Source organism: Dermacentor andersoni, chromosome 5 (genome assembly GCF_023375885.2).
Source record: "Dermacentor andersoni chromosome 5, qqDerAnde1_hic_scaffold, whole genome shotgun sequence".
NCBI lineage: Eukaryota > Metazoa > Arthropoda > Arachnida > Ixodida > Ixodidae > Dermacentor > Dermacentor andersoni.
Window position 1 is genome coordinate 94,575,146 of NC_092818.1, and position 24,838 is coordinate 94,599,983.

General features: G+C 43.4%; 1 protein-coding gene across 1 annotated transcript in view; it reads right to left on the reverse strand.

Moving 5' to 3' along the window:
• The window catches only part of LOC126530898 (uncharacterized), a 37,428-nt gene that overhangs the window by 2,804 nt on the left and 9,786 nt on the right, over nucleotides 1–24,838 (reverse strand). Inside the window, exons 4-12 of the mRNA XM_050178220.3 lie at nucleotides 23,845–23,993; nucleotides 19,880–20,008; nucleotides 19,631–19,733; nucleotides 17,783–17,955; nucleotides 13,821–13,928; nucleotides 9,994–10,062; nucleotides 7,989–8,157; nucleotides 6,155–6,291; nucleotides 2,900–3,064 (exon numbers count right to left, since the gene is read on the reverse strand). Coding sequence (XP_050034177.2) covers nucleotides 2,900–3,064; nucleotides 6,155–6,291; nucleotides 7,989–8,157; nucleotides 9,994–10,062; nucleotides 13,821–13,928; nucleotides 17,783–17,955; nucleotides 19,631–19,733; nucleotides 19,880–20,008; nucleotides 23,845–23,993 — 1,202 coding nt within the window. The remainder of the gene's footprint in view (nucleotides 1–2,899; nucleotides 3,065–6,154; nucleotides 6,292–7,988; nucleotides 8,158–9,993; nucleotides 10,063–13,820; nucleotides 13,929–17,782; nucleotides 17,956–19,630; nucleotides 19,734–19,879; nucleotides 20,009–23,844; nucleotides 23,994–24,838) is intronic.

Genomic DNA, 24,838 nt, shown 5'->3' on the forward strand with positions numbered 1-24,838 from the left:
AATCAGTTATTCTTGTATTTATAGTGAGCAGCCCCAAAGCAGGCTTCTCTGCGTACATACGAAATGCGGGAAAGTAAGCCTTCAAAGTGGCCTGGCGAGAACGGCTTTCTATCTGATCATTTTTTTTTCAATTGCTTCTTATCGCTTATGAAGCTACCTATCATCTACATTTACACTATTACAACGAATAAATGTCTTAACTTCGCAAATTACACCTTTTTGTGCAGATACAAGGCATTACACTTTTCGCGCGATAGACAGACTTCGCTTGGTCTCGTTAATGCGTCCCTGCACATACTTCGTCAATTCCTTGTACCATCACAAGTCGCCGGGCACTATTTGCTCATCATGAGATACTTCCCATTAGGGGTAGACTACTTACACTACACAGCGTAAACCCTTCGCGTAACCTGTTAGGTGCCTCTGCATCAGAGAAGAAGCTTTCTGATTTATATTGGAACGGGGAGGCTGATAAACACGGGAAGGGAAGGGTTTCAAACACGAAGTCCCAACGACATTTTTATGAAGGGCTTGGGACACTTATCTTTAGTCTCCATATCCTCCTTTCAAATACCAAAGCGTTGGTTAACTCCGGCCGCCCCACTCGAGTATGCAACTGTGCAGCCAGTCATGAGCCAAGTATTCTCTAAGCGGTGAGGTACCTGACACAAGCTTGATATCACTGGTCTACCTGGTTTGAAAGCCAACTGTCAGGCTTGATTTCACGGCTCAGCAGTCAGATCTTCAAGTAGTTATACCTTAACTGTCCGCCTGGTCATGGATTTGAACTTCATTGCACTCCAAAGGCGAAAGGAGCTCTGGCAGCACATTTCGTGGTGACAACCGTTTTTTTCCCACGTAGGAGTTAGGCTTAACATGACAGACTCTTAGAAACACTGCGTGCTGCTCCAGTACTGTGTAGGCTCTTGTTGCTTCTTAGCTTTCTCTTTGTGATCCTTTACGACTCACTTCATGCAAAGTAGTCAACCAGTATACCTCCGTTTAACCTTCCCACAATGTTATGCATCCGTTCTGTCCATTAGGCGTTACATGGAACACACGTAGCACCAAAAATGCACTTTGGCGCCACTATTTATTTAGATCATCTTTATTTTCGCGGTTATCAGTGGCCAAATTCGCAAAGCTGTCCATTCAGGAAATGTGTTTGTGATTGGCAGGACGCACTCGCTAAGCATGTTCGCTACGACATCTGGTCAGTGTCACTTTATTTTACGAACTAAGTAGTAGTAGTAGTTGTAGTATAAGACTTTTATTCAGCCCAAAATTACAGGCCTAGCATATCGACCGCCAGGGTGGCCAGTAGACGCTGTTCTTCACCTTCAGCGCCAAACGTATGAAATGCTGTGTGATCTAGATGCGCATATAGGTTCGATGGCATTCAGTATCACGTTGCCGCTTCTGAAGTTAGAGAGCTAGTGTTTGTAGGACATCTAATATCAACAGTTGATATGTCGCAATTTCCTTGTGACCAGGAATCTTCAGATATGCTCTGAAACATGCGGGCACCCGAGCAAATTACCCGCAGTTGCCGAAAAATAAGAAAGTTGTACGGAGAAACCAAGGAATGTCTTTAATTACGCTTGGTGCTCAAGCACAAAGTGCAAGGACAGCACTCCTTAGGCCCTCGAGTTCGATAAAACCAGTTTAATGGGCAATGAGGGCCGTATTGCTACAGCCGTGTTTCTTTTTTGTACTTTCTTTTGCCTGCTGGGAAATGTTCCGGACCCCGGGCATTCGCCGCGCATTCGAAAAACCAATACAACGCAATAAGTACGCCAACCGCCTCTATAATCAGAACGAGAAATACCCTATTACGAATACGTATATAAAATTTAATGTCTCGTGGCTACGTAGGGGCTACGAGGGAGCCGTAGGGGAGAACTCCAGAATAATTTTGTCGACCAGAGTTTTTTGACGAGCGCCCAACGCTCGGCGCATCAGTCTTCTTGCACGGCGTCCCTATCCAAAAGGAGCCCCTGTTGTAGAATACACGATCTTTATATATTGCTGAGCAGAGAAATGCAATCAGGCGTAATGTAAATATAATGTAGAACGTAATAAAAAGGTAAAGAATGTAAATATATAGTACATATCAAAATGTACTGTAGATGTATATGTATCCAAGAGCTTTATTACTTGCTATTTGCACATAGTAACTTTTACAATTACTTTGTCAGCTTACATGAATGTCGTGGCGAATAAAGTGCACTTTAAATTAAGCCGAACACGCTGGCGATAAGCAATCAATGCTGCTGTGAGCACAGGCCGGCATTCTCCCTCACGAGTACTCTCCCCGGACTCCTAGTCGCTCCACACTCATTTCGCAAGCCTGAGTGTTAGGGAATGAATGCACTGGGGTGTGAATGGGAGTGAGTGCGGCTGACATTGAGCGAATGCGAATACAAACAAAACAGGCCTGCATGAGTGCCTGTTAACGCGAGTAAAAGAACGAGAAAGTCAGTGACGGTGATTTTGAGCAAACGTGAGTCACTGTCAGGGAATGTGAATAGACGTGCGTATGCGTATGAGTGAGGGACCTGTGAAGGACATTAGACGCGAGCGTGAGCCTGAGTGGGTGCGGCTGCAGTTTGAATCAAAGTGACTATGAACACGAGCGAGTGTTGGTGAGTGAGTATGGCTCCCTATGTGCTTATTCTGACGCCCTATGGTTGTCACTCTTGTGAGCACGGGTTAGAGGCGACAATAGTATACGGCATGGAGGACGAGTGGCTAGATGGGTTCTTCGTTTTGTACGATGCAAAAAAAGAAATATATATATATATATATATATATATATATATATATATATATATATATATATATATATATATATATATATATATATATATATATATATATAGTGCGTCGTATAGCTTACCTCTTTGTACGTAATTCCAAGCCTGCCTTCGCTGACCGATTTGTTCAAGTTGTCTTTCATTTCCTCGATGCTGACTTGTGTGTCCTCAATCCCTACCTTCGCGTCAGCAGGGAATCGGTCCAGCAACACGAAGGTGACAAACAGTGTGCCATCTTCCGAGAAATACTGTCATTGGAGCAAAGAGAACAAACATTAGGAAAATGTGACCACGCAAAGAAAAATGTTGAAGAGGCAAGACATAGCAACAAGCGCTGACATCCCCGCTGTTGCGTCCGCTTTGATTCAACGATAAGGTGACATAATTTTGCATGTATTTGAAAAAGAAAAAAAGAAAGATGCCACTGACATGCCACGTCATCGAATGTAACAGTTTGTTCTCGAAGATTCTAGCACCGCGTGCAGATCGCAGAGGAGCACCACTACCACAAATAGCTAGAAATAGTTTTACGAATGAAGGTTATGCGCAAATATGCACGGAGTCTGTGCAGCTAAAGAGAATTCCTTAGTTCCCTCTTCTTTTTCAGTGGCGAAATGAAGTGCATGCATGCTACAAGTGTGGATTATTAAAAGATAAAATACAGCACAGCATTAAATTTCCATAGCTTGGAAGAGCCATATTTACCTTAAGTAGATGCTATGGCAAATGAAGAGCCCAATTATAGACCCTTTATTAGTTCTTAAAAAAAAAAAAAAACCTTCTTTAGGGTGCAACTCTTGTGCGATAGGGGAAAGCCTGTAGAGGTCATTTGCTTCTCAAGTTGGGATTACACGTGCGCTAGAAGAAGTTGACCTTCATAATTCCTTCACTTCCGTTGCCTGAAAGGTTGAGTCCCCATCATTCCGGCTAATTGGCTTGGCTTGCATTTTTTATCGCTTGTTTTACGTGTTAGAGCAAGTAAAGGATAGAGGGAAGTGTAGGCGGACGTAACAATGCAAATGGTCGGCAAAAACTTCTTTTTCAATTTATTTTTTGTTGAGCACCTGGAAAACTGGTCAAAATCCATATCCCCTGAAAATAACGTAACATTTATAAACAACCTCTTAAATACAACGGGGACTAATAGGTCCCCTTTCTGCGCAAGAAGTCGCTAAGCGGCAGCAGTGATAGCAACATATATATGTAGTAGTTAGTGCGCTAGTTCTTAGTTTTACTTGCTTGTGTTTCAAAAATTTCGGAATTCGTTTGCCAGAAAACTTGTTTTGACGTCAAGTTGACGTCGGCAGGTCCGCTTAATTTGGTATTTCTAGTCAAGCGAATAAAAATATATTGACAGACTGTTCGTATTATTTGACTGTACAGCGTACAGAATTGCCCGCTACCAATGTGTGCGGTGGACAGTGTGAAACGAAGCTTCTTTCCTATTTTCTTCTGACACAATAAAGCGTTTTTCTTCAGATCGTTCATTTTCTGAAATCCTGACTCTCTAGGCGGGCGCAGCCTTGCAATGGGATGGTGGGAGCGGCTCAGCCTGGGCCCCGTCTCTATAAAAATAACTTGATTCTGATTACATATCCAAAGTGATAGAAGGACAAGTTATTCATTGGGTACTAAATAGTGTCAGGAGAACATATATGGAAGCCAGCAGTGAGGTTCGAAACCCGAGAAAAGTACACGCAGTGTATTCGCTATTGGTCAAGCGCAGCTGTCAGACTACCAATCCGCCCCTCGCAGGGCTAGCTAGCTTTTACAAGTACACGGCTTGTGCGCTGCACACAACCCGTCACGCTATTGCCTATTCTCTACTGCGTGCTGCAGGCGCCTGAACTACGTCATGGCCACCAATTTTCGCTTACTGCCGGTGCAAGTAAACCAGAACCAACCTCTAAGAATGAGCGCTTCAGTAATCGCCACAGCATCAACTGTACACTGCAGTTCTGTTAAGTCTCCTCTAATACATAAAAAAATATATTAAAAAATACATTGTCCTACAGCTTCAGAACACGTACATTCTTGCACGTGTAACATTCTTGCAGTAACTATAATGCGAGTTAGCCTTCTCTTCGGCCTCTTCCGTGTGATCACTCCAGGCACCATTTCCAGCATTCATTGAGCGAGTCTAAACGGTTCGCGTTTAGACCTTCAAAAAACAATCTGAACTGTCTGAAACAGGGGGCTTTCAAAGATAGCGCACATTAAAGAATAATGGGTTATACCGGCTATTGTGCAAGGCACTCTGAAGCACCACCCACCGTGGTTGCTTAGTGGCTGTGGTGTCGGGCTGCTAAGCACGAGGTCACGGGATTGAATCCCGGCCTTGGCGGCCGAATTTCAACGGGGACAAAATGCGAAAGCACCCGTTTACTTAGATCCCCAGGCAATCCAAATTTCCGGAGTCCCCCACTACGGCGTGCCTCATAATCAGATCGTGAATTTAGAACGTAAAGCTCCAAATTGTTTTTATTAAGCACTGGTATTTCTCAACTGAATGGCAATTGCCTGGCAACAACCCTTTTCCCGAATGCTTGCGTGCACCACTGCATAATAAAGTTGGCAACAATGCAGCCGAAACGAAGTAACGCATGTACAAATTACGCGCAATGTGAAAAGATAGGGAAATCAGCGTCTGAATTCAGAGTTTTATAGAAGGCCCAGACGCTAGGCACACGTAGAGAGCAGAGTGTAGAGGAACATTGCATCCTACAAGCTTATGCCTGGCGCCCTCTGCTTGCTTCTTTCAGAACGTCACACTTTATCTCAGTTCATCGCTTTTTAATTATTGATTGTTTTGTGTTTTTTTTAACGCAGTGAAACATCAAAATCTTCCAAATGGATACCGACCCCTATATCTTACGCGCCGGAACACGTCTTTTCTATTAGGCACGCGCTATTTTTCTAGGAAGTATTTACATCTGACACGTTTTATTACATTACTATTATTTCTTTCGTTTGACCTTACCATTATCCGCACTTCATGGTGTTTTTTACCTTCATCTCTAGTGTCCTTCCCTCGAATCTGGATGACCCATTCTCCATATAACGCTCGTACTGATCTTTATTTTCGTGTAGCCATTAGCTATTTCTCAATACAACGCTAAAGCATCCCAGTGTCCTGCCATGGTCGCAGCTCGGCTCCAATAACGGTGAACTTAGGTGCCCATAACGCTGACTAGTTCTACCTCTGCTCCCCGAGGCACGGAATGCCATTGAAGTTGACGAGCGTCGATTTCTTATTCTCAAGTCAAGGTTACCAGGCAGAAAAGAAAACAGCAAAATTTTTCAATTTCAAAGTCATCATGCTACAGGCGTATGCTTACCCCTTTGATGCGCGTGATGCGCAAGGATTGGTCCGAAAGAGAGGAAGCCTGGTCGAGTGCTTCACGCCAAGCAGACAAAAACTTAGGGTCGTTGAGTGTAGAAGAAGACGATAGCGTCGAATAGTCGGAAGTTGAAACTGAAGTGAGAGACATAAAGGTGAGAGGCTCGCCACACCGAATCTTTGAAAACAGCAGGCAATAAAAGAATAATCTAATTCTATGAAGATGCAACTTCGTCATTTCGGTATTTCTTGGAGAAATGTACGTAATTCATTCTCAGCTTGGGTTCAATTTTGATACCTGTGGTTAACAAGTAGGTAACGCAATATTACGACAGTGAGCATGTACCCGTGGCAATCGGTGTCCTGTTAGATTGATTTGAATAGCTCATTCTTATCAGTTATTCAGTGACAGGCCATCAGAAATGCTCATCTGAGAAGTACGTATTTGTGCTCGTACGCGAAACAATGGTACAATGTAATGGCGCTTATTCTCGAAGCAGTAAGGTGAACGTTCTGCACTGGTGTTTGCTATTCATTGCTACGGCGGATGCTTTTAGATCTACAGTTTTGTGAACACTGATGATGATATGTATTTTCTGAATTACATTGTCTTTTGTACCGAGACAAAATTATGAAGGTCTATCTTATCGGAATCTATGTACCTGCCACTGATCACCATGATTACTGGGCGCGAACGCGTTTAATTACATAAAAGTACAATTGGCAGTAAAATTTTCCTCTTTTGGAATTCTAAGTACGTATGGCAGCCTCTTGTATTTATTTACTGAAAACGGTGTTATTAGTCCTGTCCGGGGACAGAGTGAATAAGAAATGAAGATAAATATAGAATCAGTGATTTTTAGTAGCAATTGGAACAAGCAATTTTAAATAACTTTCTCAATTAATATACAGATAGTAAGCTGTAAACATTGCAGCCTTGTTCCTCCCGAGCTTCATATTAGCAATACCGGGGATGCTGCAGTTATGCATGATGCATAGTAATTTCGCCACCGGTGCGCTTGGCCTTGCTCTGCGTTTTGTGCTAGCCGGTGCCGTAAGAACATTTCTCGTGTTTAGGAGGTAGCAATGACAAACCTGACTTTAGAACGTATTGTGAATTGTATGGTACTTGCTTTGAGAGTGCCACATATAACGGTGTGATTTTGGTGTCTCACTCCCTATCTTTCCTTCTGTTGCGATGCGATTTTGGATTTTGGCAGTATTTTCATTTTTTTTTACTCAGCTGAGTGTTTGCTTTACTTCCTCAAAGACCGCATTTCTAGTGGATATGGGACAAAGAGGACAAGTTAAAAAAAAGAAAATGTGCCAGGCGGACATGAGCGGGCAGTTAGAATTAGAGAAGTAACGAGATTTCTCGTTCACGCTGAGGCTTCAACGTTTCTGTTTCTGGAAGTCCCTTTGATATGTAGATCTTATCGCAAAAAAATAACAATAAAGAAAAAGAAACTGCAAACTGCAACTAGCCATTGTCAGCAAAGACCATCGCTTTCTTTTTGGCATACGGTAAACATTTATTACAGTGGCGATGACCACAGCGCGAACATACCCTTAAATATGAATATATAAATATTGTGATCTGAAAGGAACAGTTATATTTTGTCAAACTTGTAATCCGGCCTTAAAAAAAAAAGCAGTAAAGTTGAGGTTTATATTGAAGAGAAAATGCTATGACGAGCTGAGTCACGTACGGGAAGCTTTCCCTTGGCACCATGCGTACATGAAGTACGCACGGTGCATATCCAAGTCAGGTGCGATTCTTTCTTTGCGCCGACAGTGAAACTGCTGCTACGAACTTCGCGAATGACACTCACGTTTCACCTCGAGGAAGGCGTCCACCGAATCGTTGCCTTTGTAACAAGACGAGATGTCGAAGCCATGCAAATTGATCAGTTCCGGCGGATTCTTGAACGAGTCGTACAAGTTGTAGCTGAAGCGAGTGCCTTCCTCAAGAGACAAGGGGTTTTCGCCATCACTCGAAACCTTTGAAGCAAGAGAAACGGTTATCAGCCCGAGAGCTTCAGGAGTTGCGCGAAAGCGACATTTTCGCTCATCAAAGCGGCGACCCACAAACTTTAACCTACGCGGAACGGCTCCGCACAAAGCAAATAGTTAAAAGGCGAAGCAGAGGTGTTCGTAGTGCCAGTGGAATGCTGACTTGGGCGAGAAGTTGACTCGGTGAACTGAAAAGGGGAGCCCGGTTAGTGTTGTGTGACCTACAAACTAAATTGTTTTTACATATAAATGTGATGAAGATGACATTTTCCTAGAGTTACATCTAAAAAATAAAAATGAAGCTGTCAACGTTTCGTTCACATTTTCAGTGTACATTTATTCAATAACTATTGCAATAAACCATTACGGATGTAATAGTGCAGACACCTACAGTTAGCATTAACCCACCACGTCCGGAGCAACTAGTACAGAAACAAGACTTGTCATTAGGCGAGACGGAGCCCCTATATAACTTGTAGCCTTAGTTAAGTTTATTGCTTCAATATTCTTTTACAACTTGGAGAAACTGCAAAGAGAAAGAAGGTTAGGCGTTTATACTTTGTTTCCAATCACAATTCCAGACAGAAATAAAAATCTCGGTGCGTCTTGGAGTTTTTAAACATGTTTTTGTTTATGCCATGGGTCAAAAACGCTCGTAGAAGAAGAACGAAATTAATACTTTCAACGAAGCACTGACGACCAAGGGACATTTCAGTACAGCTTGCCTGCAATTGCATTGTTTTCTTCGCTGCCATGTCGTCATACTAGCAGAATGAGAATTCCAACAATTTCTTCTTATGCTTTCATTATGTACATGTTCCCTTGGAGCTATATATATACACACACACATATATATATGCATTCTTCGAGTTTTGCACAAATTGATGTAGCGTTTCGAAGAATAAGAGCTCATGTGCGGCACAACTCTTAATAGGTAATTGTGTCCTCGGCCGTTTAGTCCTTTGCCTATTTTGTTATTTTGTAGGCTTCAAGGGTCATCTTCCCGTCACATGAAGGGTAGACCTTATACTCTAGCAAACCACGGCAACGAACAATAACCTCCCAATGCCATTCCAAGGATCGGTTTGATATTACGAAGGCACCGGGCTCCCCTGCACTTTCAAGAAATGTCCTGCCAGCCATGCCCCCACGCATTTTTCTTCAGTCCTCAGTCACAACAAAAGCCATTATTGCGAGTGCCACTTCTTCTTTTACTAAACGGAGAAAGTAACGTTTAGAACACGGATGTCATTAAGCCTTTACTTGCGGGTGCGCTCCAAGATCTCCGTAAGACGTTCTATAGTACTTATACTGAATAGTCGAAAGCTCTGTGGAAGCGACGTGGGCCTGATTTATCGGCGCAATAAAATGGCGTTCTACTGTCTCCGTATAATGTCGGTAATCTACGTCACTATACCACCGCATCTGTTGCCCGTTGGAATATGCCGTTCCTTGTGAAAGCTATCCAAATTGCATGATTAAACGTCTTGCTCCCATGACTCGCAAATAATCGGCAAAGAAGGCAAAAGTTAAACATTATGTGTTTGTCTGTTTGATTACTGAAGGCTATAATGTTAGCACGCTTGTGACCCCGTCGCTCTCCCTGCAGTCATCCTATGTAGGCAAACGAAGTATGCCCTTTGATCTAATATATTCAAATGCAGCATCCATCTCATATGCGATGTGAAGGATAATTTCGGATTACGTTTTGGCATTGCAATAGCAAAATGTAAAATAAGGATGGCTGCAATCCAGACAGAGAGAGAGAGAAGGAGAGGAACGAAGGAGGAAAGGTAGGCATATCATTGTAGTAAACGTACTCACCCTAATCACTGTTAAATCGAGGCTCACCATGTATGTGTCGCCAGATGCACGTTTTCCCTCTTGCCCTTTCTACAAAGAACGGGACAAAGTGGTCATTTTAGGTCATAACTTAAGGCATATAGCGTTTATTTTTTATGTTTTTGTGGTTTTGTGTGCCAAGAACACTGGCTGCACACTACGCAAAGGCAACGGCACAACGTGCAGCAGTACTAAGTTTCTCGACGCTTAAAAGTTCACATCATGCAGCAGGAAGCTGCCTGCATAAAAACGAAGGCGTCTGGCGCGTATGCATCTCAATGCCGCAATAAGAGGCATTTTAGGGCTGTAGTGGCTTTAAAAAATTTAAGAATCCAGAGGTGCGATTGATGAACGCTTTCACCGACACCAACTCTGTACAGCTCACTTGAAGACCGAACTACCACGTATTGATAAATTTTACATAGCCGGTGGCATATGGAGGTTACAATGATTCTTGCATAGTGCCCCACCTAGGACAAAGGTTCAAACACAAAGTAAAATATTAGTTCGTCTAAAAATAATTAGAGAAAGGAACTTGAGAATACTGCGGCTATCGCGGAGAAGTCACCAAAAAATTACAAGCGGGAATAACCCAGCTCTCCTAACATTCAGGTACACGATAGTTCTTTTTCCCATGTTTCGTTATCGAGCGTACCATTCTCACGGTGCCTACGCAGCACAATCTAGCAGGGAACTAATATCGACTCCTCCTGATAACAACGCCTTTTATCAGCGTTCTTTCTAGGTCAGGCCTCTAGTTTCGCAGCGACGGAAACAGGCACCGCACGATACAAGTAAAATATTCCGCGTTGTTCTCTCTATGATGCCCCATTTTTTTTTAATGCAGCACAAGATAAAGCTAGAGCTCGGTAATTAATTGCCGGGCAGCATTATGTGTGAATAAGGATAGGAATGAAATTGCACTGTGTGTCTGGTCATCTCTGTGCTATCGTAAAACGGGTCTTCCAACCCGAACGTTACGAGCACCACCCTTTGCGGCCATCTTTACTTTCTTGGCGCAAATTCGATTGGAGGGCGCGCAGGTTGGTTCGCGTCACTGAAGACGAAACCACGATCGGCAGCTTCCTTTGAATATTCGTGACATGGTTCGTGCCCTCGGCCAACCACGTCAAGAAATACATTTTCTGCTGGGCATTGGTTACTGCGGAGAAATTGAGGCAGAGAGTAGTTCGGCTACTCCATTTTTATGTGTTCTACTGAAAAAAAATAAACAATGAAAATAAGTAAATAAGTAAGTAAATAAATAAATGAATAAATGGTGACGATGAGGATAATAACGATGTTTCCACGGCTTTATCCCTTTCAGTGCGCCCTCATTAGGTAAGATAGCGGACAGAATGTCAGTCGATAAATTGAGATGCTGGCTGGTTTGACGTAAGTAAAAGTAAAAGACAAAAGTAAAAGTAGTCTTTAAGGTGGTCACCCGAGAATGCGGCGCTCTGTCGTTTTCAACGAGCACATAAGCAATGAAAAATATTTTAGGCGATACCCGGCTTACACGAATACTGTCACGTGCCGTCGAACGCAGCAGCGATTGATAGTTTCAACGGCTTTTCGACTGAAGGGATTTTTTAACGGATTATATTGGCCCCATTGCAAGGTTGGTACGCTTTGAACTCAGTTCAGACATGCTCTTCACATCACGTGATCACTTTTCCAATGCATGTTTAGAGGAAAAGAAATCTATCTTTACTTGCCCTATATTATTTTGGTGATAAATGTGGTCCCCAATGTCTTTTAATTAATAAATACCTAATGAATTATTTGGTTGCCCTCGATATCCATAGGGCGTTACAAGTATGTAGAAATTAATTCAGTACAGGCATATACTTAGAAGTTAACTTGAGTACGTTTTTATAAAAAAACACCACACTGGAGGCCACCATTTTGACAGTCGACTTGACTCAATCGCGATCACCGGCCTCAGCTGAAGTCAACCGCCATTATGTTGTAGACGGCAGTTGGATCTGCCGTGTAACGACTCCCAACTGAGACTGATGCCACCTATCGTTGGGGTCAACTGCCGTTGAAAGCACCTATGTAACATAAGCATTTTAGACTTACGTCAACAACTATTTCAGGTGAGAGGGAACCCCTAAAGTACAACAAAGATGTGCAAGTACAACATTTAGCTGATGCCACTTTCTTGACAGAGATGACACAAAGTTGCCGAAGCAGCTTACACGATGACTGTCATCAACTGTTGAGAACGCTCTTCGCCAGCCACCATGCCGCTGGCCCGCTCTACAACGGTCAACTGCACTTATGGCATTCAAGAAGAGATTTAAGATCTTATATCGCACTTTTTCGGACTTTGGTCAACGTGCTCACAAAGTATGCTCGTATTACTCGTTGCAAGAGACATTCATACCATCGTATATCAGTTCCAACCAGGATGTTGCTTATAATACCCGCTGCTATACAAAGGATTTTGCAGCCTTTGCCATGTCTTGGGCTTGCTTAAATTGGTTTATTTGATGATATAGAAAATGTTGGCCACTTTTGTCACCGGCTCTTTGACAACAATTGACTGTCTACTGAATATCTAGAAATGACACGAAATATGACGTGCACTTAGCGTCGGCACGCTGGAAAAAATCCTCAAAGCAGTGGGCGCAACAAGACGTTTGATACGATGTGCACCGAAATAGTCAGGCAGTAAGCCAAGCAACTGAAGAAAAAAAACTAGAATCTAAAAAGTAAGTATCAATCACAACTTGGACGATGAATACAGAAATGGTGAGCTCTTGCATATACATGTCCATAGATGAAGAAGAAAATGGGCAAATAATTGGATATAAGTATAAATCAGCAGAATAAATGAAAAAGTTATCAATAGGCCGAAACACTGTCACTTTCCGTTAATAAACTTATTTGATCTTTTAGAGCTTTAGTTCGCGCTCGTCAATTGTCCCGCAGTCAAAGCACTTTATTTGCCATAAATGGATGACCATCGCGAGTTCATCACTTGTTTGGCGGTGCGAAAGCGTTCGGCCAATGTGAGCGAACAGAGTTGTTCATGTGACGGGTTCTGGCGTGGACAATTCTATCGTGCACGAGCACGGCACTGTTGCGAGGCGTCTGCGCGTCTGGGACGATTGTGAAGCAGTGCCTTGTATTACAGAAGAATGCACAAGAATTTATTGCGTACAGTATTGTACAATGATTGAATGTGTCGTCGATCCCGCACTCTGGGACGCTCGCCGACGTCAACATGCGAACCTGGCGAATGGTTCTGGTGATGGAACATGAGGCGAGATGACGACGCGTACGTTGCCGCTTGTAAAACATGCCAGATAAACAAAGTGCCAACAACCGTTTCAAAGCCACCGATGCAAAACTTTCAGTCACCAAGGTCCCATTTCGAAGTTGTGGGCAACGACTAAATGGGTCCTTTTCCAGAAACTAGATCTGACAGCAACTACTTGTTAGTTGCCGTGGACCATTTTGCTCAATGGGTCGAGGCCGAAGCAGTTCGTGACACTTTATGCATGCCATGCCGTGAAATTCTTGCACCGTCATCTCGCGTCACGGCATGACGCACCCAAGCGGTTGATGTCTCGAGAGTGCGAAGCTGCCGGTAGCTCCTCGGGGACACTGCACGCAACCACTCCCGCGAATAACCCACAATCTAAAAATATATGGAGCGGGTCGAGCGCACCATATGCAAGAGGTGCCTTTTCTAGCTTTCATGCTGGTTATATATTTGGGGGGAGGAGGGGGGCGGGGATTCTTTTCGTTTCATTCATTGCTGCCTAGTCAATGCTTAGTCCAGTAGAGCAACTTACGGGCACCACGAAACACCACTCCCACAGCGTAGAGATGCCGTCCGAGCCGGGAGGCCAGTCCGTGCGCAGTACTTCCCACATGTGACACGGGATTCCTCGCTTCACCGTCTGAAACAAGAACAATGGGCTTTTAGGGGCACGCAATCATAGCCTCCTTGTCCTGGCAGAACAAAGCTCCTAAACACAGCAGTGTAGTGGGTTATACAAATAATCCGTGCGCTTCTTCATTCGCATTCATCAGACAGATGTAGCAGCAAGACGTGGAGAAGAATTATAGTAGATGGCGGCTCATCTGAAGGTTTGAACCACCGTGAAAGTTCCAGCTAGTCGCTTTGTGGCTTCACAGCACCAGAAGACAACATGGAGAACCGAGAACAACAAACACAAGCTCTTCAAACTGTTTAATCTTGTGTGGGAAAGAAACCATAACCGTGTGCCGCAACCGCGCATAACCAACAAGGAATGAATGCACAGCAAAAGCCACAACAAGCTGACAGCAAGAAAATTAAGAAGAACAGCATAAAAGCGAAATTACAGCGAGCTATTTCTATGAGTTCACGCGTTTCGAGTACTTTCTTTCATTCTTACTTGTACACTGTAGTCCTTCGTTAACTCTAGGTTGTTTTACCGGGAAGTATACATCTTAGGGATAAGACTTAGGTTTAGGATTAGGATTAGGTTTAGCGCGTCCCGACCACGCACCATAGAGCACGTTCTATCTCTATCGCCGTCGAGATAGAAATTTACGGCCCGTATTGCATTTCCAGTCACTGGAAGACCTGCACAGACTCCGGGGTTATGCCCATCCCACGCGACGCAGCGCTCGCTGTGAGGTTGTTTCCAGATCTCGGCTTAATCGCACCTGGCGCCATCGCCTGTATTTTTGCGATTTAGACCGTAATTTAGCTGGCTCCCCGTCATCTATGTTTCACAGTAGCTCAATACCTAATACTAGCAGCAGCACAGCACAAACAAGTACAAAACACTTGGCGGGTATCTCTAGTATAGAAGTACATAGCGTTGCACAGGTGTTACTTCTATGGTTGTCTTAGAAGTAAAAAAAAATTCACGAATGAACTCCTCTGGTGGTATGCGTAAGGATTGTGCCACTTGCTCATCTCAACGCAGCCCGGTGTCATTATCAATGTTATGGAACTAGATCCAAAAGTGTAAACCCTTATCAACCCTCATCGGTCGATCGCTGCCTTATCAGGTTCGATACCGAACCTGATAAGGCAGGTTTAATTAAAATAGAGTTCATTACGGCACTCGAACCCATGGCCATATTGGTGTTAATTAACATGAATTAGCGAATATTTTTTATTGAAACGTATGCTGTTCTGTGTGTTGTATAGATGGGCGATTTCAATGAATCCATGTACTGTTCCTTTCACTTTGGTGAGCGCTTGTAGCCTCTGCATTGCGAGGGTATGAGCCACTGCTTAAGGGTTTACTTGTGCTCACCTCTCTCTCTCATCCACTCCCTTTCTCTTTTTATCCCCCTTCCCCCGTTCATCGTAGCCAACCAGAACTACCTCTGGTTAACCTCCCTGCCTTTCTATGCTTCATTTTTTTTTCTCTTTCTCTCTTGCAGGGTAGGTATGGAAATGTTCTCGCATTTAAAATTCTGACGCTGTCTTGGAGTGTATACTTAGTGGTGAACTCTGCACCAATATGGACGATAACACTCCCTCGCTGCTTCTTGGTTCTCGTGTTGATTGAAATGTTTTTTTTTTTTTTTATTTCAGCGCACGGACAAAAATACACTGTTCTCTTTCCCGTTCGCGTATCTCGTACACGTGAACTTCTATTGACCCATTATACGGGGTGATCATTGTTAAGTTTTACAGAATTTTAAGAAATCTCCTATAACAGATAGCATAATTCCATTCCTTGAGTTGGAGAATGCAAAGAGGAGGACATTATTTGCATGAGGAATTGAAACACATTATCAAGTAATTGATTAGAATTCACTGCGCAAATTTTAAATAATTAATTCCCTCCACACATTGCAAGCTATGAACTATAGTCGGTTATTTAGTGAGGCATATCTAGTAGGAAGAAATTTCGAAGATGGCACAGTTTTCCATATATGCGGCATCAAAGTGGCAGTAAAAATGCGCTGTTGTCCCACTCACTTTTCAAACAAATTTCCGTTAATAAGCCGAATATGTTTCGATTTCTCGTGCAAGTAATGTCTACATCTTCGAATAATCCAGCTCAAGGAACAGAATTGGGCTATCTGCCACAGGTGATTTTTTTTTTTAATTCTGTAGAACTTAAAATTTAACACCTGGTATATCGCATGTAGAGAGATCGAAGTATGTACAGTGCCTGATGTAACCACTGGCACCTAACCACCGTGGAGCCAAGTTAATGGGATGCACTGGAAACAAACGTTTCCGGCATGTTGTCCCAGTCGTCTTGGGCTAATAGAAAGGTTTTCCGCAGCGTGCTTAGTTTGCTAATTAGCTTTAAGGGACAGGAAAGAAAAGAATATGGACCCTAACATGCAGTTCCCCAAACTTATGAACACCAGCCGCTCAACGGAAAGAACAATTCAAAGACCTCGAAATGGCACAGCCTGTACCTAATGCTTCTTGTACAAGGCAGAGACAAACCGACAGCGCTGTGTGTTCTTGTGAGGAGGCTGACAAAGACACATGATATCTGCTATTACAGTGAAATAATTATGATACTCAACGTAAGAGCGTTTTTGCGAAGATACGTGCTGTGGATGGGGCGCCAATATGAACGGGTAAAATAGCGGGTGCATGGTAATCACAACACTCGCAACCTAGTGCAGCAAGTGCATTAGGATACATCATCTTGAAGAGTCGGGAATATCTAAAAGGTTTCAATTTTACTATTTTAAACCTGGTCGTGGCGCTAACTTTTCGTGTTTGACGTATTCACTCACATTATCGCGTCCCTGTGGCTCTTCCCTGTGTGTGTGCGCGTGCGTGCGTCGACATGAACACCCAGACCCTTGCGGACTAATCACAAACAATTGTTTTCAATGTGTTAAGTTAAGCAGTGTTAAATTTGCCCATTTTATTCCCACGTCCCCGGCGTACAGGAACCTGACGCGAGCATGCGCTCTGGCTTACCCGGGCTGCGCAACGTGAAAAATGTTACATAGGCTCGCATTTACGTTGCTTCTTATTTATTTTAAGTGAACCGGGACACTTCTTGGCCAGTTCCTCGTTGTGAGCGAGTGCCATAATATGGAAATCATAATAATCATCTCGCGGTAATCATCTCGAAGAGCTAGCTGGCGTTGACACGGAAGAAGTGTACAAAGAACTTCCCCTCGCATCTCGCGGCATACGGTTCCTTTCTTTAAAAAAAAAGACAGTCAGTAATAGATACTGCGCTTTGTTTATCTAATTAGCTCCTCATTAATCCCGGAGAAACCACGTGATTGACATACATGCCGAGCCACCGAGCCCGACAAGGCCTGTCTTTCGAGAAGTGGCTGTTCGAGTGCGTTGTGTGGGTTGGAACGTTCTGTCCCTTTCCTGAGTGGATTTCGTATCTGGACGCTTGTCTTTGTTTGCCCGTTTTTTGAACATTCGTTGGGCTGTGTAGCATGCGTGCGTTTGTTTTTCGTGTCTGCGTAATGTAATGCAATTACTGTTCGTATGACAACACTGATATGTCCACACAAACAAGAAAAAAAAAGTGCGGCTGTGGACTAAAGTGCGGCTGTGGACTACAGCGTAGCATCGAACTGCTACGCTATAAATGTTCGAGTCTCGACGCTGGACGAGCTTAAATTTTTTTTAAGTGTATGCGAACCTGCTCGTCGAGATCCCCACCAGTGACCAACCAACCAACTCGGGAGACTACACAATGCCTTCACGTGCCTGCGACGCTCCACTCTTAGGCACGACACCGAGAAAGAAAGCGTGATGTAAAGAACCTCTAATTCCAATATGACAAATAAATGAGCGACTAACCTGTTTCTTGTATGTCAACTTTATGTCATTGTCGTCACCGCCGAAAAACGTTGCCGGTGTCATGTGCTTGATGTAGCTTGGATCGGCGATCATTTGGACATCGAATTCCAAGTCAAGTATGCTTTTAACATGACAACGTGTGTTGCTCTTCTGAATTATCTGGTAGATTGCGTCTGAAAATCCGAGGAAGAGGTTATAGTGAGCAGCTATACAAGATAACATGCTGCCACATAGAGATAAACTCGATGCTTTAAAGGGCAGAAAGGAGTCAAAATGATAAGCAAAGGGTGTCTTTTTCAGTGTACTGCGACACGAAATATAACAATACTGCTTAATCCTTTCTAACGCACTGAAAATGTTCTATTAGAGAATTTTACAATTTCCCAGGCAGTCTTGCAAGTTCCAACTCAAGATATCTTTATGAAGCTTAAGATATTTATACGTCCCACAGCGAGAGTTAAATGGAAGCGGGCGCCTATTTATGAATGGTGGTATCCAGCTGCTTTTATGCCGTAACTTGAGAATCTGCTTGCCTGTGCCAATGTCGTCGAACTGTCTGGCAACCGCTGTGGCATATGAACCTTCTATTGAACTAAACAAACTATCACTCATTTTTTGCTGGTATTTCCATTCAAACATCAGCGTCGAGGTGAGAAGTTAGCATTTTACCGAGACGTGAGAGCTATGTTTGGAAGCTGCCACATGGTCTCTCTTTACAAGTTCTGAAAACACGCAAAATGGCACCCTGACCAGCACCAACCACTCTGGCTTATATCTCCATTATGGATAAGTTTTGACATTGTATAGGCTCGCCTAAGGAATATTCCTACTTCTGTACATCCATTAGGCAAATAAATATTATTGATAAGCCGGGAGCGAAACGGGCCAACATTCGCAATATAGTTGTGTTGAGTTGAGTGGTTGTAGGCTACTGGGGGGATTAGCCTTGCAGTAGCTACCGGCAATTGCTCCACCGTAGCGACACTTAAAATACATAAATCATATAAATCAGACACAGACCTCACAACTGCACAGTCACTCCTAAGGTCACCATGAGCTACGGTTTTGTGCGCCTCAACCCGTTGTCATTCTTACAGATTCGAAATCCGCCCTTCGCAATATAATCAGCACACAGACTCATATTTTGCATGGAGGTTTATTGAAATATCATAATACATGGCCACAAGGCACAGTGTACACATCTTTTTGCCGGAGTGGAATGTACGCTCAGCAGTGTCTTCGGTAACGCATATATAACGAAGCTCCAATTCTTATCGAATGCATTAGGACTTTATACCAGCAACGTGTCATTTCACCGTACTGATAAAATGAACTTGTATTTAAGTTTTTGACGAGGTTCTTTTCAGTTAGGTGGTGAGATAATTTTTTTTAAATAAACGCCTTGAAGGTGTAGAGTGTCTTCAATGATGATGACGTGAGAACTTGTCGCCGAAAGAATTTTCTGATTGCTGATACTCAATTTCTTTTTTTACGTAGCGGACAAAACTGAACGAAACTGCCTTCTTCTCACTTCTATGAAAAGCGGAGGGGTTGTTCACAAAATAATAAATAATTCGACCACCGATTCAAGACCACCCTTAATGTACAAACACAGCCTCACTCATTACGATAAAACGCCTCCTGCAAAGCCGTACAGCATTCATGGGGCAAAAACATTCTTTTTCACTGTAATACCAACGTCAACGAAGCGATTTAACTTGGGGAACATGCAGACAATGAGAGACAAGTAACAATGTTCTCATATTTGTAACTCGGTGTAGCATTGCAGATGCATGCCTCGTAGATAAACGCCACGCCATACTTATGTTGGCTTTCCATGCTACCCACCTTCGTTTCCAGATACGATAAGGGCTCTCCTACGCCGCACAAAGGTGCCATTTATGGGCGCGTAATCTATTCGGTACAACGTGCGGTCTAGATCGACCCAAACCTGTAAAGAATATATTTAGAGAGAGATAAAAACAAAGATCTTGCAGGAGGAACTGCCACAAAAGGTAACTAAAACGTGAGATTGCGTTCCTATGATCAAACAATGAAGTATGCAGCAGACAGCTCATGAATGTAACTGTTACGTACGTCACTATAGTGCGTGGCATTGTTTCGGGACGAGGTCATCTCCACGCGGTAGTTGAAAATCTTCAAATCACGAATTGGAGGCAGAGAGACGGCCTTTTTGTATCCGCCACAGAAGACACCATCTGGAAGCTAGGAAGCACCAGGAAATGTTAGCGAAATGGCAGAAATCACAGAATTTTTGCGCTGTACTACACAATGCGTTCGGAGAATTAAGGCAGAACTAATAATGGAGGAAGAAGCGTCAGTATACAGCAAAGCTTCCTTCTACGTGTTCGTGATTAGTTTGTTTTATCCCTGTTTCTGTTGGTCAAGCAGCCTTATTGGCCTATAGCTCGCATTACTGGACCATGTTGTAAACCCGCAGAGTGCCAAGGCACCGCTGTTTTTAAATCGAATAGTTTGGCTCAAGCCTGTCTTCGTGGCCGGCGGTGGTTGGACTTTCTCCACGGTACAAAAAAATTGGAGAGCGCTTAAGCTTCGCCTTTAAGAGTGCAACGCGATAGATTTCGAAGTTCCCTGAATGCTTGTCACGTTTCATGGCAACAGCAGCTTTCTTGCGGTTGCGCGGAGGCGAGCGCGATGGTGTTGTTTCAAGGAACCGAGTGGGCCGTGCCGCTTGAAGAAGGGGTTTGTGTTTGAGTTTCCGCGTAACATAATTATGTTTTCCGGTGTATTGAAATTAAACTCTGACGCTATCACCTCTGTAGGTTATGTTTAAGTGGTACTTTACGTTTTTTCTGACGTATTTAACTTTGAGGAACTCAATTAGTACAGTAACATACTTGCGCCACGCGGAGGGCCTGCGCGGTTGTGGTTCGGACTGATTTTTCGCCAAGCGATGTCCGACGCCGACATCAAAATCTATGATCAAATTTTTACGACGCGGGGCTTTGATATTTTTTTTTTTCCCGATCATAAGACGAGCCCGTGTTCACGCGCACTTGCTGTCTCCGATAAGCAGGGAGGCTCCGCTAATCGCGACAGGGGAGGTGTCATGCCTAGCAGACTCAACTTGCGCTTCCATTGAACTTTGTGCGCTTGCTCTAGTCTAATCGAGCTAGTCGCTTCGCGCCGCTATCAGACACTGACCGGCCAGCCAGCCGACGTTGGCGCGGTACTACGGATGTAAATTGTAGGGCTCTACGCAGATGTGTAAGTTGGCTTTCCTGCAATTGTGTTTTCGGCACTCACGGACGAATCAGTGAGCCGTAGAAACATTCGCTTTAATAAAGGCTACGCAACTTAACGAAATGTGTCTTCATTCAACTTCAACGTTCGAAAAGTACAATCATAAACGAGCGATCAAATCGCATATACATAGCATCGGGTCGCTCAGCACTTCTTAGGTTCGTTGCGTGGTCGTTGGCTTTGTACTTTGACTTCGATTCAGTTTGCATTGGGGAAAAGCTTCGCCTTCAACCATCTTTCCTTGAGAAAGGGGCTTCGAGTTTTTTGTTTCTCATCTCGCATAGTGCATCACGGAGGTGCGACACCTGCAGCGCCGGTGGTAGTGCTCCGAATATGCGTCAGCTTAAGGAGCCTCGACACTGACCACTTCTCGCCGTTTGCTAGCGTACGCCAGCTTTGCGAGGTGCCAAACAGCTGTCATGGCGCTGTTTCTGCTGAGCAACAGAAGTTGCCTCGAATGCTGTGTCGCGTCAGGATTTATTTATTTATTTATTTATTTATTTATTTATTTATTTATTTATTTATTTATTTATTTATTTATTTATTTATTTCCACATACTGCAGCCTTGAAGGGCTATCGCAGGAGTGGGGAAATAAAATACATGTGAAAACATAAGAAGAGCACTGAACATCAATGATTAGCAATATACAATAGAAATTCATCGAGTGGTAAAGATCTTGCGTAACCAGGCCGAGCATTCCACAATTCGACTGAACGGAAAGATAAATTGTATTTAAACGCATCACTATGATATTGAAAAGTGCCGCCGACGTTGTGCTGTGGATGAACGTTACGAGGAAAAGTAGAGGCCTTAATGCTGGCCCTTTGGGCGTCAGAGAGCTCATGTCGCTGCTCCGCAACGAGCTTGGGGTTGAGGCCGAGAACGGCAAAAATCTTCCTTCAGGCCGGCGTAGTCTACAGCCGAGCTACCTAAACCACTAAAGAATGCAAAACAATATTTGGCCTAACGATCTCAAACTGATGCAACCTCGCTTGTACAAGCGCCAGGAATTTTCGGGGATCTAATATTTCACTGAGCGCTGACTAATTCCGATCGTTTCCTGTTGGTCTCATTCTATCTCATCTCGTGCAGCGTGGTGGTGGAAACGCCACTGGTGGCGATCATGAAGCTAGCCTTCTCAGACACCTGGGGATCTCAGACACCAGGGCGCTGTTTCTTCTGCACAGCAGAAGTAGCCTTACGTGCTGCTTAGAGCCCTGCCACGTCCACACATAGTTACAACACCGTATGAGGAGTTCAGCGCCACGCCACATCTTGCTATCGCGGTCAATGCGTCGCCCTTCGGGCGAAACTGCAAACTTTTTAATGCGTTAGCATTAGGAGTGTCAAAGGGGAAAAAAGCGTATACGTGAGAAGTGTGGGAAGACGGTCACGTGGTAGAGGCATACATATTTCGGCCGGGGTCCGGCCTTCATCAAGACTGCAATTGGTGGCTCTTGATGAAGGCTGGATCTCAGCCGAAACGTCGAAATTAAATGTTTGTGTTTGTTTTTGTACGCGCGCCTGCACTTCTCTAAATTTGTTAATCACCGGATCCAAGAACTACGATATAAACGAGAAGAAAGGAAACAGAGGGTCCTGATGTGTAGCAGTCAAATCATAAGAAGCCAGCAAACTTGTTAACGTCTTATGACATAACGACCCACAGACATGCGCGCACACGCGCACACACGCGCAAATAAATAAATAAATAAATAAATAAATAAATAAATATATATATATATATATATATATATATATATAGCTAGGGATGGTGGTCTGCTCCGGGCACCGTCAGTTGCACTTCGTTCCTCGAAGATGCAATTCGTGTGTGGAGTGAGCTCCTGGACAACACTTTAGAATTTGGAGATCGTACTTATATCAGGGGTCCAATAACTCATAGAGGTGTGACCTAATGTTAACGCATTTCTCTCGCATTTGCCGCTTAATTGCTACTGAATTTTTTTCCGGTATGCCTTAATCCTACTTGATTATTTGGCGGGCTATAATTATGTATTGTCATATTTTTTATTGCAGATTTATTGAATTGCACTTCTTACTTTCTTTGCCCTAAATGGTAATATACAGTTATAAAATAGTGAAACATTAATATTTCTTTCACACTGCAGGAAAGCCACCCGAAGTTTATAATAGGAGAGAGCACATGGGGACTCTAATTTGCTATAGGGCAATGAACGAACCTGTCCTTCAGTGCTTTGCAAAAACAATATATTCTAAAACGTACGTTTAGCGATAGCTTCTACCTAAAGTTAATAAAGCACTTTGAAAACCTAATTTTGCAGTGCCACTGTTTTATTTCCGTTAAAAAACGCTCCCCTTATACAGTGTCGCAGCTTACGTTAGCCAAGCTCTTCAACGAAAACAAAAGGATTTAGGGAACGTGGTGCAAACCGAATGCTGTAGATCTTAGAATTGTAACTTGCGTCGTGTTTTACATATTATATATATATTGGTTGGTTGGTTGGTTAGTTGTGGTTTAATGGCACATATATATATATATATATATATATATATATATATATCTATATATATATACATTGCCGTTGAACATATTGGCTAACGTTAGCTTGGACACACACGTCTTGTGCACGAAACTCTTGTAACTTGCATATTGTCAGCACTCTTCGTCATGCTATCTCATAAAACAAGTAGCCTGATTTCGTATTCTCGTTCACAGTAAGAGACGTTGATACTGAGGTGCTACGCAATTTCACACAAAACGTGAAGACGTGCAACATCTTGCAAAATAAGTACCTGCAGAAGGTCGTCGTGAATGCTGTCACCCAGAGCGGCGAAGTTGAATACATTAATTTCAGTCTGGTCTTCGTCTTGACTATTAGCATACCGTATGCGAACAGACACAGGTGCCTGTATAGTGTCGGTAGTTGAGCCCCATGAAATTGCTAAATGAACATCAACAACGAAAGGAAAAAACAAATCGGATTACTTCAGTGATTCTTTCAGGCCCCGAACTCGCTCACTGCGACAGCAAGCATTCTCCCACAGGGAACAGGGCCATCTTGATTTTGCTTGCTCTCTTGTTCCCCAAGTAATATAGGTACCTCACTGTTTAGAAACAATTCATTGCAGCATATGACAACGACACAATACCACTACACTACTAAAGTTACCCGTGCGCGGTCACAATCGAACACAATTCGCACATATGCGCGACAGCCATTTTGGTTCTCTTATTTCCGCGACTTCCTGCCGCTTTTCGCGTATAAGACGGCCGTCTCCTGCGTACATATGTGTCTTTGTGTCACTGTTTATATCAGCAAACCTGAAGGTGTTCGCCAACTTTACGGAGAATACTGATATCAATGGTTGGCCCATGATGATATTTTAGCTTGCAACAACTACCTTTTATTTTCCAATTAGCTTAGCTTTCACATTCACAGGGCAAGGGCATTAAAATGTTAGCGTACTTCATCTGGCTAGGCTCTTTTTCAGAGGTAAATAGCCACTGCAGTACGGTTTTGGGGGTGGAGCTGAATTCTTTGTAATTGTTGCATTGTCATCGACTATAGCGTGATAGAATATTAGCGACTGCGCACTATATGCTCAACACGTCATCGCAGAAATTAATGCTCGAGTCCAGGTGTTATCCGTAACAAACGAATTGTCAGATATACGCTAACCGCCGTATTCATGAAAGCATCTTAACTTGAATCCCATGCTCGATTTTATCTAAATGACGCCTGGCGTGAACATGCCCTAGACGTTCATTGCGATTTCATCGGCGCGT